Source organism: Xenopus laevis, chromosome 7L (genome assembly GCF_017654675.1).
Source record: "Xenopus laevis strain J_2021 chromosome 7L, Xenopus_laevis_v10.1, whole genome shotgun sequence".
Taxonomy (NCBI): domain Eukaryota; kingdom Metazoa; phylum Chordata; class Amphibia; order Anura; family Pipidae; genus Xenopus; species Xenopus laevis.
Genome location: NC_054383.1, coordinates 52,850,031 through 52,866,839, shown reverse-complemented (window position 1 = coordinate 52,866,839; position 16,809 = coordinate 52,850,031). Strand labels below are relative to the sequence as shown.

General features: G+C 40.9%; 1 protein-coding gene across 1 annotated transcript in view; it reads left to right on the top strand.

Annotated features, from left to right (window-relative positions):
* The window catches only part of ogdhl.L (oxoglutarate dehydrogenase like L homeolog), a 154,175-nt gene that overhangs the window by 112,792 nt on the left and 24,574 nt on the right, over nucleotides 1-16,809 (top strand). The window contains 5 exon segments of the mRNA NM_001094077.1: nucleotides 3,371-3,549; nucleotides 11,795-11,866; nucleotides 13,227-13,352; nucleotides 13,671-13,743; nucleotides 14,990-15,153. Coding sequence (NP_001087546.1) covers nucleotides 3,371-3,549; nucleotides 11,795-11,866; nucleotides 13,227-13,352; nucleotides 13,671-13,743; nucleotides 14,990-15,153 — 614 coding nt within the window.

Sequence of the window (16,809 nt, the reverse complement as noted above, 5' to 3'; positions counted from 1 at the left end):
CTCTATTAGAGATAAGCGCCTCTAAATGAAAGTTCAAAGATTTCCTAATTATTATTGCTACTCCCCTGGAATAAGTGGAGAAATCGGCATTGTAAACCATAGAAACCCAATTTCGCCTAAGAGCGCAAACTCTTTGTCCCACTAGGTGGGTTTCCTGTAACAGTATGATGTCTGCACCAGATTTCTTAATCACATCTAAAATTAAAGATCGATTGATCTTATCATTGATGCCCCGTACATTCCAAGGTAATAGTTTAAAGTTGCAGCGAGCCATTTCATATAATAGTGGATGATCCTCAAGGGACCTCCTGCCACAAGCATCACCCCTATGTCCTTCAAACCACAGTGAGAATACATTTGATCTTGCCTCTAGAGAAGAGAAGAGAAAAGGAGAAAGCGAGAACCACAGACTATAAACCCCGACATTAAGCCCCCCACCCGGTATCTTTCACCCAACCTGGAGATACATTCTCCCAGAACCAAATTTAACCCAACTGGAGTGTAGCTTAACCACAAAAACGTAGGTACTTTTGCCCAAAAAGTATGATACTTACACAGGGTGCTGTATTGTCTCTCAAATGCCAGGCCTACTTGCGCTTAGATATCTATTAAACAGGCCAGCCACATTTAAATAGGCACACAGTCCAATTTGTAAAGGTAATGAGCCCACGGGGCAAAGGATATCATCAATTAAGTAGAAAGCAAAGATGCTCAGAATGTCCAGTCATAAGGGAAGAGAGTGTTGTTTGACAGTCATCCAGGAGGCTGATATTTGGGTTTATAGGTATTTTGTATGTCTTTTTGCCTAGCATTTTACCAAGAATTGGGAGGCCATTACCTCGGGAAGATCAGGGAATATCCACACAGTTAGTGTTCTTGTTGGTGTGCTCTTGGGGGGCTCCTAGCTTTGCCAGGTTGGTGCTCAATCCATTACAGTGCTACCTCTAGTTGATCAAAAAAGTGGGCTCTGCCAGCATCCATGATTTTTAATTTTGCAGGGTAAAGCGTTGCATATTCCAGTTCACAGAGTTTGTGCTTAACTCCCAGATATGAGCCACGCTTCTTTTGCACAGTGGAGGAGTAGTCAGGATATAGCAAGACTCTGGCTCCCAATGTATTGCAGATCGCCTTTCTTTCTGGCCTCACACAATGCAGCATCTCTATCTCTATAATTCAACAGTGTGATCAAGAATGCCTGTGGTGGGGCTCCAGGGGGCAGGGGTCGGAGTGGGACCCGGTGTGCCCTTTCCACCATGAATTGCGGGGAGAATACACTTTGAACAATTAGCTCTTTGAGCCATGTCTCCGCAAATATTTCAGGTTGATTTCCCGCACACTTTTCTGGGAGACCAAGAACTCTGATATTGGAGCGGCGTGGCCGATTTTCTAGGTGGTCCACACATCACTCACTGTTTGAAGTTTGAGATGCCGGATGTCCTGGGTTAGCGGAGCAGTACGGTCCTTCACCTCTCCTACCCTTTCCTCCAAGGCAACGGTTCTCTATCTTATGCTTTGTTTGATTAGGGAAAGCACTACCTTTAGTTCCTTGACTTTGGAGGTAAAAGTTGCAGTTAGGGTAGTTTGACACTGCAAAATGGCTGACATTAGATCAGCTGAATTTTCCATTGGCAGCTCTCTCTCTGTAGTAGTTGGGAGTGTTGGAGTTGCATTGGTGGAGGAGAAAGAGCAGAGTCCAATCTCGCTGCTTCTGATCTAAACATATGTGTATTTTTCCCCATTCTATTTCCTGTAGACAGGAGCAGACTGCTTATATTTATGTAGATATTCATTTCAAGAGTTAGCTTTTAGAGGCCACAGGATCACTGGTAAGCGGAGTAGCACATCCACAAGATGCTAATCACATATACAACACTGCCCTATGCACACACTGGCCTAAGGTTTGGCAAAGAAGAGGAAAGTACAAAGCTTTTTATTGGGTCATCAGTACCTCCATTTCCACACCATTTGTGCTTTATGTGCTAGATTGGAGGCACTAAACTCACAGTTTATAATTGTCCCTGCAGCTGTAGTGTAAGAGCAGGGTGATGCAGCACTTGCTGTTCTGTGCCTTTACTAGGCTCTAACTTCCTCTTATGGCACATAGTGGAACAGAAGGACTAGCTGTGGATCATTGACAGCTATATATCTTTAAACTGCCAGAAAAGGGGAGCACCTGGGGTCTTGAGGTGACTCACCCCTCAGGAAGCTATCCAGGAGCACCTCCTCTGCCTCTACTCAGCTGCTGCAGAGAGGATCCAGGGTGATCTGCACTCCGATGCATTCTGTTGCACTCCGCTTCCGGGTGCCCGATTTTGCAAGCCCCTGGCTTCAATGGCTTTCCCCGGCTTCGGATGCTTCAATTCAGCTTGTAACAATGTCGGGCTGCAGCGGGTACCCTGAGGAGCAACTGGGAGCCTCTGTGCACACAAGGGGCTGCCAGATTTATCAGCGAATTTGGTATGAAACCCCGGGAGCGCCATGCTATGCGTCCTCTCTTGTGCTAGGCCAGCCCCCCCCCTGTGTTGTTAATTTTAATGCTATAACCATCAATGTGGGATTTAAGTGTCTGCACTGAGCTCTAACAATCCGTACTGTAGAATGGAGTTTAACAGCTGAAGCAGTCAAACACACTCTGATGAACTAACACATTGATCAAGGCAGCAAATGGTTTGATAAATATGTAAATTTGCTAAACACTTTCTGAATTTTTAGTAATATGTTCCTTATAGGAAGTTTATAACTTCAAAATCATATTCATTAGTTGGGAATCACCCAGTTCGATATTTATTATCTGTTCCAAAATTGTATGATTCTTACATACCTTCTGTTATCTCATGCAAAATTCTACTTTGTACTTAATAACCTTTATGTGGTTCAACAGTTAAAATATTGCAGGGTTCTGTCTGAGCGTAAATCTGATCTGATACTAGAGATGGCAGGTACATGACACCTGCCATTGAGAGCTTTCTGATGACTTCTCCTAGCACCTGACTGTGTGCATTGCATAACAAAAGTCCCAGACCCTGCCTGTCATCGCAGTCGGCATGCCCAGCATACTGTTCAAGTACGGCACTAATTAAACAGCTTTAAATGAAATCTCCTTGCTGAGCTTGCCTTTAGAATATAGCATATTTTATATGTGATATTTCAGAAGATATTGCATTACTGCTTTCTCCTTCAAAAGTAACATGTAATCATTTAGTTTTTGAGATCTGTCTATCTAGATAAAACCTGGTCTCTGAGTTAAAGATCCTTTGCCATTTCTATGACATAAAAGAAATGTCTGTATATATGTAGGAATTACCATGGAGTGGAAACGTATTTTGTTTTTTGTTTACTTAGTGTATACTGTTTTTCTGTTATTTTGCAGGTTTTGAGCTTGGCTTTGCTATGGCAAGCCCCAATGCTTTAGTGCTTTGGGAAGCACAGTTTGGTGATTTTTATAATACTGCCCAATGCATAATTGACCAGTTTATCAGCTCGGGACAAGCTAAGTGGGTTCGTCACAATGGAATTGTGCTACTGCTGCCGCATGGAATGGAAGGAATGGTAAGAGAATTAAAGGATCACCAATTTATCACATGATTAAAGTTTGCATCTCAGTCCAAAAAAATAGTAATCTGTGAATATTTACAGGGATTCTGTTGTTAGAATAAAAATAACTGGCACATGTGAAATTCTGGGCTTTTTGTCACCCCAATGACTTAAGGGGTTGTTCACCTTTAAATTATGTTTTAGTAAGCTGTAGAGAGTGATATTCTGAGACATTTGCAATTGGTTTTCATGTTTTATTTGTGGATTTTGAGTTATTTTTATTCAGGAGCTCTCCAGTTTGCAATTTCAGCAATCTGGTTGCTATGGTCCAAATTACCCTAGCAACCATGCATAAGAGACTGGAATATGAATAGGAGAGGGCCTGAATAGGTAGCAATAACAATAAATGTGTTGCCTTACAGAGCATTTGTTTTTAGATGGGGGTCAGTGACCCCCATTTAAAAGTTGAAGAGTTGAGGGGCGCGGCCTGACACTAGATCTGAGCAGGCACATCTCAGAGTGCTCCTCTCTATGGACCAAAACTATCCTGATTTAAGACCACTCTAAATCACTCAAGACGGCCTCAGGCAAACCCGACTGGCAACAACTACCCCAGAGGATATTAATGGGGAAGAATAGGGCACAAGAAAGGGCCTCAATGTCTGCTAGTAGGCTTGAGAAGTTTGCCCGTGAGGACAAACAAGATCGATCATTAACCACGACTTACAAAAACTGAGGGAGCGGATGGTGGTAGAGCAACAAGTTAGTGGCCTGGAGGACACTTGTGCTCCTCTACCTGGGAGCATAACGGAGCCGCATTGGCAGCAAGCAGCATCAATAAAGTCGATGATCTCGATAACCGCCTCCGCAGAAATAACCTTTGTTTTCCCAGAAATGGCTGAGGGGGACAAGCCAGAGTGCATTATTGAGGATTGGCTGGCAGAAAAGTTTGATCAGGCTAACCTCCCATTTTTGCTGTAGAAAGGGCCCACAGGATCCCGATGCGGCCTGGTCCTCCTGGAATCCCACCGCGGCCATTAATTACCAGGCTGCTGAATGAGACAGGGATGCCATTCTCTCAAAGACTCACAAACAAGACACCCGAAAATTCCACACGACAACGATCACCATCTATGTTGACTATTCGGCAGAGGTCCAGCGGCAATGCGGCAAGTTCATCGAAGAGAAGAAAAGATTGCGAGCGGCAAAGCTAATCTACGCAATGCTTTACCTGGCCTGTCTGCGGAAAAGCTTAAATGGGCCCTCACATTTCTTCACTTCACCGCAAGAAGCCAACAGCTGAATGGATGCCCAGAATGTTCCAGCACTGTGACAAGAGGCCATAAAGAGGCATTGGGACGGTAAAAGTAACCCCTAAAGGACCTAGATAAACTCATAGGTACTTTCTTGTCATACCTCAAGGGACATTGACATTATGGAAGTTTATACCCAGTCTGCAACACTAAGTCAAATTGCCTTTTAACACCACAGAGTCAGAGTGGTCCTGAGGACTCACAGTCATGGGCCAGAGAGAGAGGGGACGATATAACCTTTTCTTGTTTCACAGTAAATTTAACTGTTCATGGTCCGGGTATCGGACCAGTTCAATGGTCACTACCGTGCGCACCAGTGGGGGATGGGGTGGAAAGGGAGTGGTTGATTGGATGGGAATGCTGAATGTAATGTTAAATGTTTTGCTATTGTTAGCGCTAAGGGTAAGGCCACACGAGGAGATTCGGGGATATTAGTCGCCAGGCGACTAATCTCCCCGAATCTCCTCGTGTGGACTAGCCCTTAAGCAAAAGTTATGCAGGGGGAACATTTCAACTGTACACAGCTGTTATGCAAAAACGGGTGTAAAATGGCTAGCAAGCTAATCAGCTGGAATGTCAGAGGCCTCAACTGCCCTATTAAAAGGAGGGTGGTTTTGGAGTATCTCAAATAACAACAAGTTCAGATACCATTCCTCCAGGAAACCCACTTAACAGGGGGAAAATTATGGCTCTTAAAAAGTCATGGGTGGGATGGGCATATCCCTCCACCTTCTCGAACCATTAGTCCAGGGTAACTCTGTTAATTCACAAAACAGTCCCATTTGTACTAGGTCTGACATTAAAGGAAGGTATAGCTTTGTGCACTGCCATGTAAACAACAAGGAGTTAATTCTTGCAAATATCTATATCCCTCCTCACTATAAATGGGACTGTTTAACTGCACTGGCAAAATTTATGGCCCAATACCCACATGCAAATACAATTGCAATGGGTTACTTCAATACACTGCTTAAAACAGACCTTGAAAGATGACCAAATCAGGTCAAAGGTTGGGGCAAAAAACTAATGATCTAAAACAGTTATTTGATGGTATAAGGCTGGTGGAAATCTGGAGGTAACTACATCCAAATACCAGACAGTACTCCTGTTTTTCACAATCGCCCATGTCCCTGTCTAGAATTGATTATGCCATGGTTGATGACCCTATGCTGCCAATAGTTAAAACAGCGCAGTACCTCCCTAGGGGATCTCTGACCATTCCCTCCTGGAACTAATGATCCAACTTCACTGCACTGTGAGTGTTCCGAGATGGTCCCTGAATCCCGTTTGGCTAAAAATCCTAGACAATGAAACCATGCTTGATACCACAATCCGAGAGTTTTTCTTTAAAAAAATAGAGGATCAACGGATACTCTAATAGTATGGGACACCTTTAAGGCATATCTCAGAGGGCAGCTGGGGGCAGAGATAGCCGCATTCAAAAAAACAAAGCTAAATGAAGCAAGGTGGCCTAGAAAGTGAGGTGGTGGCAGCTGAACAACTGGCAGCCACATACCTCACAGGGGAAAATCTTTCAGCCCTTAGGATTAAACAACAGGAGTACAACCAGTACATGACGCAAAAGGCCCAAAGAAGTCTGTTGTTTACTAAGGCACAGATATATGAGCAAGGGGAAAGAGCTGGTAAAGTGCTAGCTCACCTCACAAAGCAGCACACCACCCCTCCTACAATAGCGGCCCTAAAAAAACTTCTAGACTTATGATGGTTTCTGTTTGTTGACTGGTGTAAAATTGGACAAGGGTGCGATTGACTTCATCTACAGTATGAAGTCGATTGCACCCTTGTCCAATTTTACACCAACCTGTATTCCTCCAAGCTGACAAACCCTTTGTTGAAATAGACTCCTTTCTAGCACGGTTAAACACGCCTAAGCTGCCCCCCAATATAAAGACTTCATTGAGTGTAGCATCACCAAGGAATGATAGAGGCTATTGAATCTTTCCATAATGGAAAGGCCCCAGGAGCAGATGGGCTACCAATTGAGATATACAAGAGCCAAGTCACAACCCTCTCCCCTTATCTCCTTGGAACCTATAACGCAGCTCTTGCACAGGGGAGTCTGCCTGGCTCGATGTATGAAATGCCTTGCTTCCTAAACCAGGCAAAGACCAAATGTTATGTGATTCATAAAGGCCCATGTCTGTCCTAACGGCCAATGTTAAAATTCTCGACAAAATCCTGACCAAAAGACTTGGTAAAGTGGTTACTAAGATAGTAGGCCCTGACTAAACCGGTTTTATCCCAGGGAAAACTGTAGCTCTTAACACGAGAAGGCTGTTTGTCAATTTAACTGCAGAACACGATAACAAAGGTCAAAGAGCCATTGCTGCTCTGGATATAGCTAATGCCATACGACACAGTCAAGTGCCCCTATCTTTGGAAAGTGCTCAACCACTTTGGGATAGGCCCAACTTTTCAAAATCTGGTTAAACTCCTGTACCATTCTACTCGGGCCTCGCGTAGGGTCAACTCTAGATTAACGTCACTCCTAGACACAAGGGACCAGGCAGGGCTGTCCCCTTGCTCTTTGCATTGCCCATCAAACCCCTTGCTCAAGCAATCCGAGAATCAGACGACATCACAGGGTTTAGAATCCAAAACATAGAGGAAAAAAAATACAACTATATGCAGATGACATGCTAGGGAACCTAGGGGACAGGGGGATCTTCTCTGCGATGCCTCCTAGAGATCACAGACCAGGTCTAGGTTGGGTTTACAGACCCTTATGAGACCAGAAAAAGGTGGTGTGGCCCTACCATACAAGTTCCACTATTTCCTAGCAGCCCAGATCACACATCTTATTACTATACTACACCCTAACCACTACCAGCCTCTGCAAAAGTTGTGGGTAGAGGTGAAACACACAACTAACTTTCCCTGGGACATAATACTGTGGGCCAAAGCGCAAACTTTGAACCCTATTCTGCTCACAAAAGTACATGAGTTGCTAGCCTTCACACAATTTGACCCTCAGACACCTCTCTGGAGCAATGCAAAATTTCTATACATGGCCCATATAGTTCCCCCAAACTGCTGGTTGAGTAAAGGGATAAAAATACATTGAAGACGTATGGGAAACTGATGCCATAAAAACATTTGCTGAACTGAAAATACAATATAATAAACCAAACACCCAGTGAATAATCTATCAACAAATCAGAAGTGCCTCCTAAAACCAAATCAAAAAGGAATCCTCTCTGGAATATATAAAAAAAATGCAGGACTCCCTAGTTAGAAATAACCCAATTCACAGCAGAGAGGCACGGGAGAGAGACCTAGACTATAAAAGGCCATAAGAGCCCCTATGCATGTATCTTATAACTACAATGACAGACTGTTGCAATTATACATGGTGCATAGAGCATACCACACCAGGGAAACGTTAAGCAAAATATATGTCTCTCCAGACTGCCTAAGGTGGGATGCACCCCAAGCTACTCTGCTGCACACTGTTTGGCAGTGCTCTCAACTACAAAAGTATTGGGCAAAAAAAGCATCTATCAAAAATAATAGGCACTAACCTACCGGCTGAACTGAGCCTGTGTCTCCTGGGTATTGGGATTACGGAGTACACGCCAGCGGCACATAGGCAATTAGTAGCCAAGGTCTTATTCCACGCCAGGTGACAAATTAGCAGCAATGGCTAGACACACCATTAGAGTTATGGAAATGTTACGGACATAAAGTCCCAGATAACTTCGGGTAATGCTGCAACTAAAGTCTGTTGTTTATTCTGCCATGCTTGCACAATGTAATGTATAATACTTTTGGCAATAATATGTGTATATGAAATAGTTTTTTTTATCTGTAAACGATCTCCAATAAACTTGTTTTGAGAGAAAAAAAAAGTTGAGTCAGAAGGAGAAGGCAAATAATTTAAAAAAATTAACTAAAAGATAACACCCCCTTTATTAGTTGCAGGGGCAAGTGACAAAATGCTTGGAATCTCTGACACCTGGTTTTGTGGGTGCTCTGATCGTTCATAATACCTTCAGTTCTTTGTATACAGTGGTGTGAAAAACTATTTGCCCCCTTCCTGATTTCTTATTCTTTTGCATGTTTGTCACACTTAAATGTTTCTGCTCATCAAAAACCGTTAACTATTAGTCAAAGATAACATAATTGAACACAAAATGCAGTTTTTAAATGAAGGTTTACGTTATTAAGGGAGAAAAAAAACTCCAAATCTACATGGGCTTGTGTGAAAAAGTGATTGCCCCCCTTGTTAAAAAATAACTTAACTGTGGTTTATCACACCTGAGTTCAATTTCAAAGGTTATAAAGCCATTTCTAAAGCTTTGGGACTCCAGCGAACCACAGTGAGAGCCATTATCCACAAATGGCAAAAACATGGAACAGTGGTGAACCTTCCCAGGAGTGCCCGGCCGACCAAAATTACCCCAAGAGCGCAGAGACAACTCATCCGAGAGGCCACAAAAGACCCCAGGACAACATCTAAAGAACTGCAGGCCTCACTTGCCTCAATTAAGGTCAGTGTTCACGACTCCACCATAAGAAAGAGACTGGGCAAAAACGGCCTGCATGGCAGATTTCCAAGGCACAAACCACTTTTAAGCAAAAAGAACATTAAGGCTCGTCTCAATTTTGCTAAAAAACATCTCAATGATTGCCAAGACTTTTGGGAAAATACCTTGTGGACCGACGAGGCAAAAGTTGAACTTTTTGGAAGGTGCGCGTCCCGTTACATCTGGCGTAAAAGTAACACAGCATTTCAGAAAAAGAACATCATACCAACAGTAAAATATGGTGCTGGTAGTGTGATGGTCTGGGGTTGTTTTGCTGCTTCAGGACCTGGAAGACTTGCTGTGATAGATGGAACCATGAATTCTACTGTCTACCAAAAAATCCTGAAGGAGAATGTCCGGCCATCTGTTCATCAACTCAAGCTGAAGCGATCTTGGGTGCTGCAGCAGGACAATGACCCAAAACACACCAGCAAATCTACCTCTGAATGGTTGAAGAAAAACAAAATGAAGACTTTGGAGTGGCCTAGTCAAAGTCCTGACCTGAATCCTATTGAGATGTTGTGGCATGACCTTAAAAAGGCGGTTCATGCTAGAAAACCCTCAAATAAAGCTGAATTACAACAATTCTGCAAAGATGAGTGGGCCAAAATTCCTCCAGAGCGCTGTAAAAGACTCGTTGCAAGTTATTGATTGCAGTTATTGCTGCTAAGGGTGGCCCAACCAGTTATTAGGTTCAGGGGGCAATTACTTTTTCACACAGGTTTGGATTTCTTTTCTCCCTTTTCTCCCTAAATAATAAAAACCCTCATTTAAAAACTACATTTTGTGTTTACTTGTGTTATCTTTGACTAATAGTTAAATGTGTTTGATGATCAGAAACATTTTGTGTGACAAACATGCAAAAGAATAAGAAAATCAGGAAGGGGGCAAATAGTTTTTCACACCACTGTATGTGTTGAAATAGTAAAATGTATGTAAAAGTTGCAAAACTTGAGTTCAGCACCATCATGTGACACCTAGAGGCATACCTTGTTCTGTGTATAAAGTAATCTAACAATAATGTTTATAAATCACAGCTGCAACTTGAGGCCCATGGGTCCTGTTGTATTGTTTGTGCTGGGGGGGGGTCTTTCTTGTTGCCTCAGATCTCCAATGGTGCACTCCGAGTGCCATCCTACTGGCGAGTTACATTCTAGCCGGCGGGAGGCAGTTTGGGGAGATTAGTCACTCAGAAGAAGAGGAGATTTATCACCGGGCGACTAATCTCCCCGAATCTGATGATGTGCCCTGACACTAGAGGGCTCATTTACTAAAATTGGTGCCAAATTTAGCCAGGCAGCTACCCATAGCAAATAATCAGCAATTAGCTTTAATCAATCTACTACAGCCTAGAAGATAAAAGTTGTCATGATATTTAAAACATATGTTAATAAATAAATTCTGGGTAAGAGAAGGGTTTGTTTATACAAAGAGATTCCTAGTGTTCTGCCGATTGTGCTTGTTAGAACCTGAAGTAAATGGCAGGGCATATTTTGAATCTTAGTCCAAACATGAGAGAGAGGTAGAAAATGGCAAGCCAGTGAAGTATTATGACTAATCTTGGTTTCTTGTAGAAAGTAGAAATTTCACTCTACATATTTTGTCCTGTTAGGGCTATTCCACACGGGGAGATAGCCACGCGTTTGCGGTCGCGGCGACAAAGCGCCGCGCCAGTCGCCGCGACCGGCGCAGGCGACAGTTTTGTATGGGCGCCTATGTAAAAACGCCTGTGCTAACCACACGAGGCGATGCGCTTTTCAACAGTCGCCTGAAAAAGCCTGGCGAGGCATTTTCAGGCGACTGTTGAAAAGCGCATCGCCTCGTGTGGTTAGCACAGGCGTTTTTACATAGGCGCCCATACAAAACTGTCGCCTGCGCCGGTCGCAGCGACTGGTGCGGCGCTTTGTCGCCGCGACCGCAAACGCGTGGCTATCTTCCCGTGTGGACTAGCCCTTATTAAGTACAAAACAGCCCCCCAAAAGAAAAGTAATTAAAACAAGCTAATTAAAAGAATATAGATAAGTATCTTCAAATCAAAGTCTATTCATTAAAATAAAGTTAAAAAGGGGCTGTATACTACATGGTCCATTTACTTACTGCCCTTTCCATTGCTAGTTCAGTTGTCTTCGACCAAACAGAACATATCAGTGAAACGTTCAGCTGTATCGCAAATGGGTCAAATATTCAAACAGCAAATTTTAAACAAATCATTGTGTTCATTTATATGGGTAACTCTGCTTAATATTTTCAGGGAGTAGTTCATATTTCTAGAATAAGAGTTCATATTACAACTAGAATAAATTGATGAATTAAATTAATGCTTCTACATTGCCACTGCAATAAGTAATTCGATTCAAAGAAGAGCATTTCTAAACTCCTCATGTCTAATGTTATTACCAGGGGCCTGAGCATTCATCAGCCAGACCTGAAAGGTTTCTGCAGATGAGCAATGACGACTCTGATGCTTATCCTGTAAGTTGATTTGTCTAACACTGTGCCCTGTTACTTCTTGACCTCATTCTCTGATTTTACCTGTGGAAGAATCCTTTGTATGTTGGAATGGTGAATGGTCTGTTTCTTATTATTTTTCTTGGGTCTTGGTCAGTGGATAATGAAATCAGGGTTATGGCTTATACCCAGTGATAGGGAATATTATGACAGAGATTCAAAGCCATAAGAAATATTAACCATAATGGCTTTGAAGTGCTGTGTTTTTAAAGATTACTATATATTGAAAAAAAAGCATGGTTCAGTTATTTTGTATGAAGGAATGGGAGAATCTGGGTTAAAGCCCAGACCATCAGTGTATAAAAATTCTGGAACATTATGGGGCAGATTTATTAAGGTACGAGTTGTGTTTTCCATGAAAAATTCGAGTTTTCAAGTATTTTTGAGTCAAAAAACTATTTTTCAGGTTAGAAAAATAAATAAAATTTTTCGAGATTTATTATACCCCTACTATGGAAATAGCTTGAATCCAAAAATACACCATCTAAAACCTGTCAAGGTCAATGGCAGACGTCCCTTGAACCATTTGAAGATGTTACTAGCCTTCATGAGTTTTTTTCGGAGGGTTTCACTCGAACACTGGATCGATTTGAGCGATTCAATTTTTTTTTTAGCCAAAAAGTCGATCAATACAAGTTTTCGGGTTGTTAACCCCAAACCCGCTTATTTGAGTTAAGACATTTATTAAACAAATAAATGTTAGGCTTAATTTGGTAATTAAATCTGCATTCATCATATTTCAATAAACAATCCATTTACTGGATTAACACCCATCGAGTGAACCAATACCAAATATACACAGTTTTATAAGGATTCCTCAAATCCCCACAGGATTATAAAAGAGGATTTTCAAAGCATACCCATCAGAAATAAAGTTGCTGAACAAAACTTGCATGAAGGATGAGAAGGGGCACAAGGGTCAATTGTTATGGGTTCTAGGGGGTGCAGATTTTTGATTTTTTTTGTTTTAAAGAAAAACTATACCTTCAGATTTGTTACTTCACCAACAGTTTTATATCATATTTAATGGCCTATGCCATGCAGAGAAATTATCATATGCTAATGGCAGCTCAGTTTTGAAACAGAGACCCAAATAGGATTGCTTCTACATGTCTATATGCTTCTTCATGAAATGGGCCTCTGCTACCATATATTACAGTAGAAAATATACTCTTTTTGGTTTCATTGGAGGTTAATGGTAAAGTTTTCCACTGATATTAAAGTTTTGTTGCTTTTTGTATGTTGAACATTGAGATGGTTCGTTGGGTGCTATTTGCCAGGAATTTACGGTATTAGTTTGCATTGATATAAACTTTGTGTTCAGGAATTTACACAGGACTTTGACGTTTCCCAACTCTTTGACTGTAATTGGATTGTGGTGAACTGTTCAAACCCAGCCAGCTATTTTCATGTTCTCAGAAGACAAATTCTGCTGCCCTTCCGTAAACCTGTAAGTATATCAGTGTGAGAGCAGGGCTGAACTGGCAATCTGTAAATTTTTGTAAATGTAAGATACCATAGATCGTAAATATTTATTTGGCCGGTATATAATGAGCTGATTTTTATCACCAAGGATGTAGCTGGGGAAGGCATGGTTTAATTTATACAGATGACTTCTAAGTGGTCTGCTGATTTGTTTTGATTGTGTTCGTAAGAACCCAAAGTAAATGCCAGAGCCTATTTTGAATTTTATTCCAAACTTGAGGTAGAAAAGGACAACCAATGAAGTATTCCTTATGACTAATCTCTGTTTCTTTTAAAATTTCAGCTAATTATTTTTACCCCCAAATCATTGCTGAGGCACCCAGAAGCAAAATCTAGCTTTGATGACATGAAAACAGGTCAGTATAAAATTAACTCACCTTTAGTATTTCGTGTTCACTTAATGGACAATTATAAATAAAATTATGTACATTGAAAAGCTTAAATGTCGCTTTTACTGATGCAGCAAATCCTTTTAGTGTTAAGTATGCTTCCTGTACTGCTGGACTGCATACCTAGGTAGCAAGCCTTGGAATTACTGCAGGCCGTCAGTGGGGGTTATTTATCAACACTCTGTAAGTTTACACCTGGGCAGTAACCCATGGCAACCAATCAGATCATTAATTTCAGTGTTCAACCTGCACTTGGCTGAATAAAGGTAATCACTGTTTGGTTTCTAAGGGTTACTGCCAATGAACAAATTTCCCCAGTGTTAATAGATGAGCCCAGTATGTCATGCTGCATTGCTTTATATCTTATATGTAAGGCACAGATATGGGCTTCTTAAGGCGGGTTGTACCTTTTGTTCTTTGTACACTTTGCTGGCAAGCTGTGATAGATTAGGTCTACATTTAGGTAATTTGCCATGCCCATGTTTACACTCTTTGGGGGTTATCTAAGTTTGCCCAGGAGCTGTAGCCCATAGCAACCAATCAGGTAGTATTCACAGGTCACCTGTAAAAGCAAACACCTTATTGATTGCTAGGGGTTACTGCTCCTGGGCAAACTTAGTGCATTTTATTACATATGGGGGGATTTGTGAATGTTAAGAACTAATATTTACCAATTGGTTCCCCCCATATTAGGAAGTAATCATTTTATACAATAGAATAGATACATAGAATACATATACTTGTATAGATATACCATACTTGTATATCCTACAGCTATGTTATTTATTGTGGTAATACACCCATGTGAACTGGTTAAACACACATTCAGTCACTAATAACACATCATTATTGTTTTACGTTAAAAGGAACAAAAACGCAAAACCAAAAGCAATGCTTTTTACTTGGTAATCTTTCTAGATTCATTTTCCCAACACTGGGAAACATTTAAATGTTGAAATGGAAAGGAAATTCTAATAAAATGTGGTTTCCATCTCTCACAGGTTTGTAAATACCACAAGTGCAAATTGCATTAGCTGAAAATTAGCTAAATGGACACTTGACTTTTTTTGTTTCTTAATTCATCTCCTTGTAATTAAACGGGGAAAATATACAAGTGTTCTTTTCTGTAAATTGTTTAAAAAGCCTCTTTGGTTTTTGTGAAGTAATATTCACTATTAAGAGCTAATGGAAATGTACTTTCTCTAACCTCAAGGTACCAATTTCCAGCGTGTGATTCCTGAAAATGGTGCAGCTTCCCACAGTCCTCAGGAGGTTAAAAGGGTCATTTTCTGCACTGGGAAAGTTTATTATGAGCTGGTTAAAGAGAGACACCGCAAAGGGTTGGATAGCCAAGTAGCTATCACCAGGCTGGAGCAGGTGATTTTATTTTCTCTAGAAAGATGGAGATAATTTTATATTGATACAGAGTTTATATGTACTCTAAATGCATTATCCTCATTTGTAGTTGAATTCCATCTGTAATACTGCAACATTTTATTTTTATTATTTACCATCGTGGCACAGATATTGGCAATATGTATGGCAACAAAAAAATGGACTTGTCAGTATTACAGTTGTGTCTAGCATTTACAGTTGTCTTAAGGTATATGTACTGGTAGTGTGTAGGGTGATCCTATTGACTAGCGTAAGTAAGATATCTTTTAATTTGGCCATCCACATAGATGGACAATTAGCATTGATCTTCTTGTTTGCGCGAGAAGAGAGAAATGCAGGTTGTTTACAGACTGGTGACTGGAAAAAGCAAGTAAAAGCAAACAAATCAACTGAAAAGGATAAGTATTTATTAACTGCTATTTTATTGTAAGGTTTTATATTTAAATACTGTGGTTTCATTTTGTACAGTTTTTTTCTGTTTTGGCTGCTAAATAGCAAAATTTGGTGTGCTGAAAGAAGAAAAAGTTTGTACCAGTGTCACGATAGGGCTCCTGCGCCACAGCTTCTGTCCCAAATTAGAAGCAATGCAAATGCCAAATCTTTAAGGTTGTGGACAAACAGGAACATAAAACCGCAGAAACTGTGCTGCAAGGTTTTTTTATTCACAACATGTTTCGAGCTAGTGGCTCTTTTTCAAGTGTTAAGTATAAGTGTTTCAAGGTTTTTAAATCCATATACACTCCACCCCCTGGTGTGATAGGTTACTAAAAACATTAACTCCTCGAGGTCACTGCAGTTGGGGATTTGTTAGCCTGGCCTCATATCATACAATATAATCAGTGTAACTTTAGTGCTTATAGTCCAGTGTGGTGAAAAAATCAAATCATCCAATAGTCAATAAAACCATAAAAATGGTAGGTTACACTTTACCCCCTGTACTGCTTTTCAGCCTACAAAAAAGAGTCCAGTTTGCTGCAAAATCTACAATTTTCAAATTACATGAACAGAGTTGTATTACATAAGAGTTACAATTATTTTTCTCTTTCTTGTTACCGTGTTGTATTATTAACAATGTTGCAAATTTGTAACAGTGTGGCTAAAATTGCCCAGTTTATCTTACCAATCAGAAGATCTGATACTGTACGGTATCTTGTTTCTATTTTATTTATTATAGGGCAGCCACATTTTTCTCACTAAAAAGGAATATGACAACAGATTAGAACAGAATAATAATAAAATTTCGATCAGCAGTATTCAAAAACTACAAAAAACATCCTACACTCCACTGGTCATTCATACCTCTTGGATCCAAACTGTCAAGTTTTTTAATCCAACGTGCCTCTTTCTGTAGCAGTATTTTTCTAATATCTCCTCCTCTATGTGGTAGTTCAGCTACTTCTTACACCAACCATTTTAGTTGGGACACATGGTGATTGTGTAAATTACAATGGCGTGAAACTGGGGTATCGGTGGTTGTGCCTGTTTTAAAGTTGCGGATGTCCCCCTTATGTTCTTTTATCCTTTCTTTCACTTTTCGCATGGTCTTTCCTACGTACACCATGCCGCAGGGGCATTTTAGCATATATACCACGTACTCTGATACACAAGTGGCATAACTATTTAGTTGGATATTGTTAC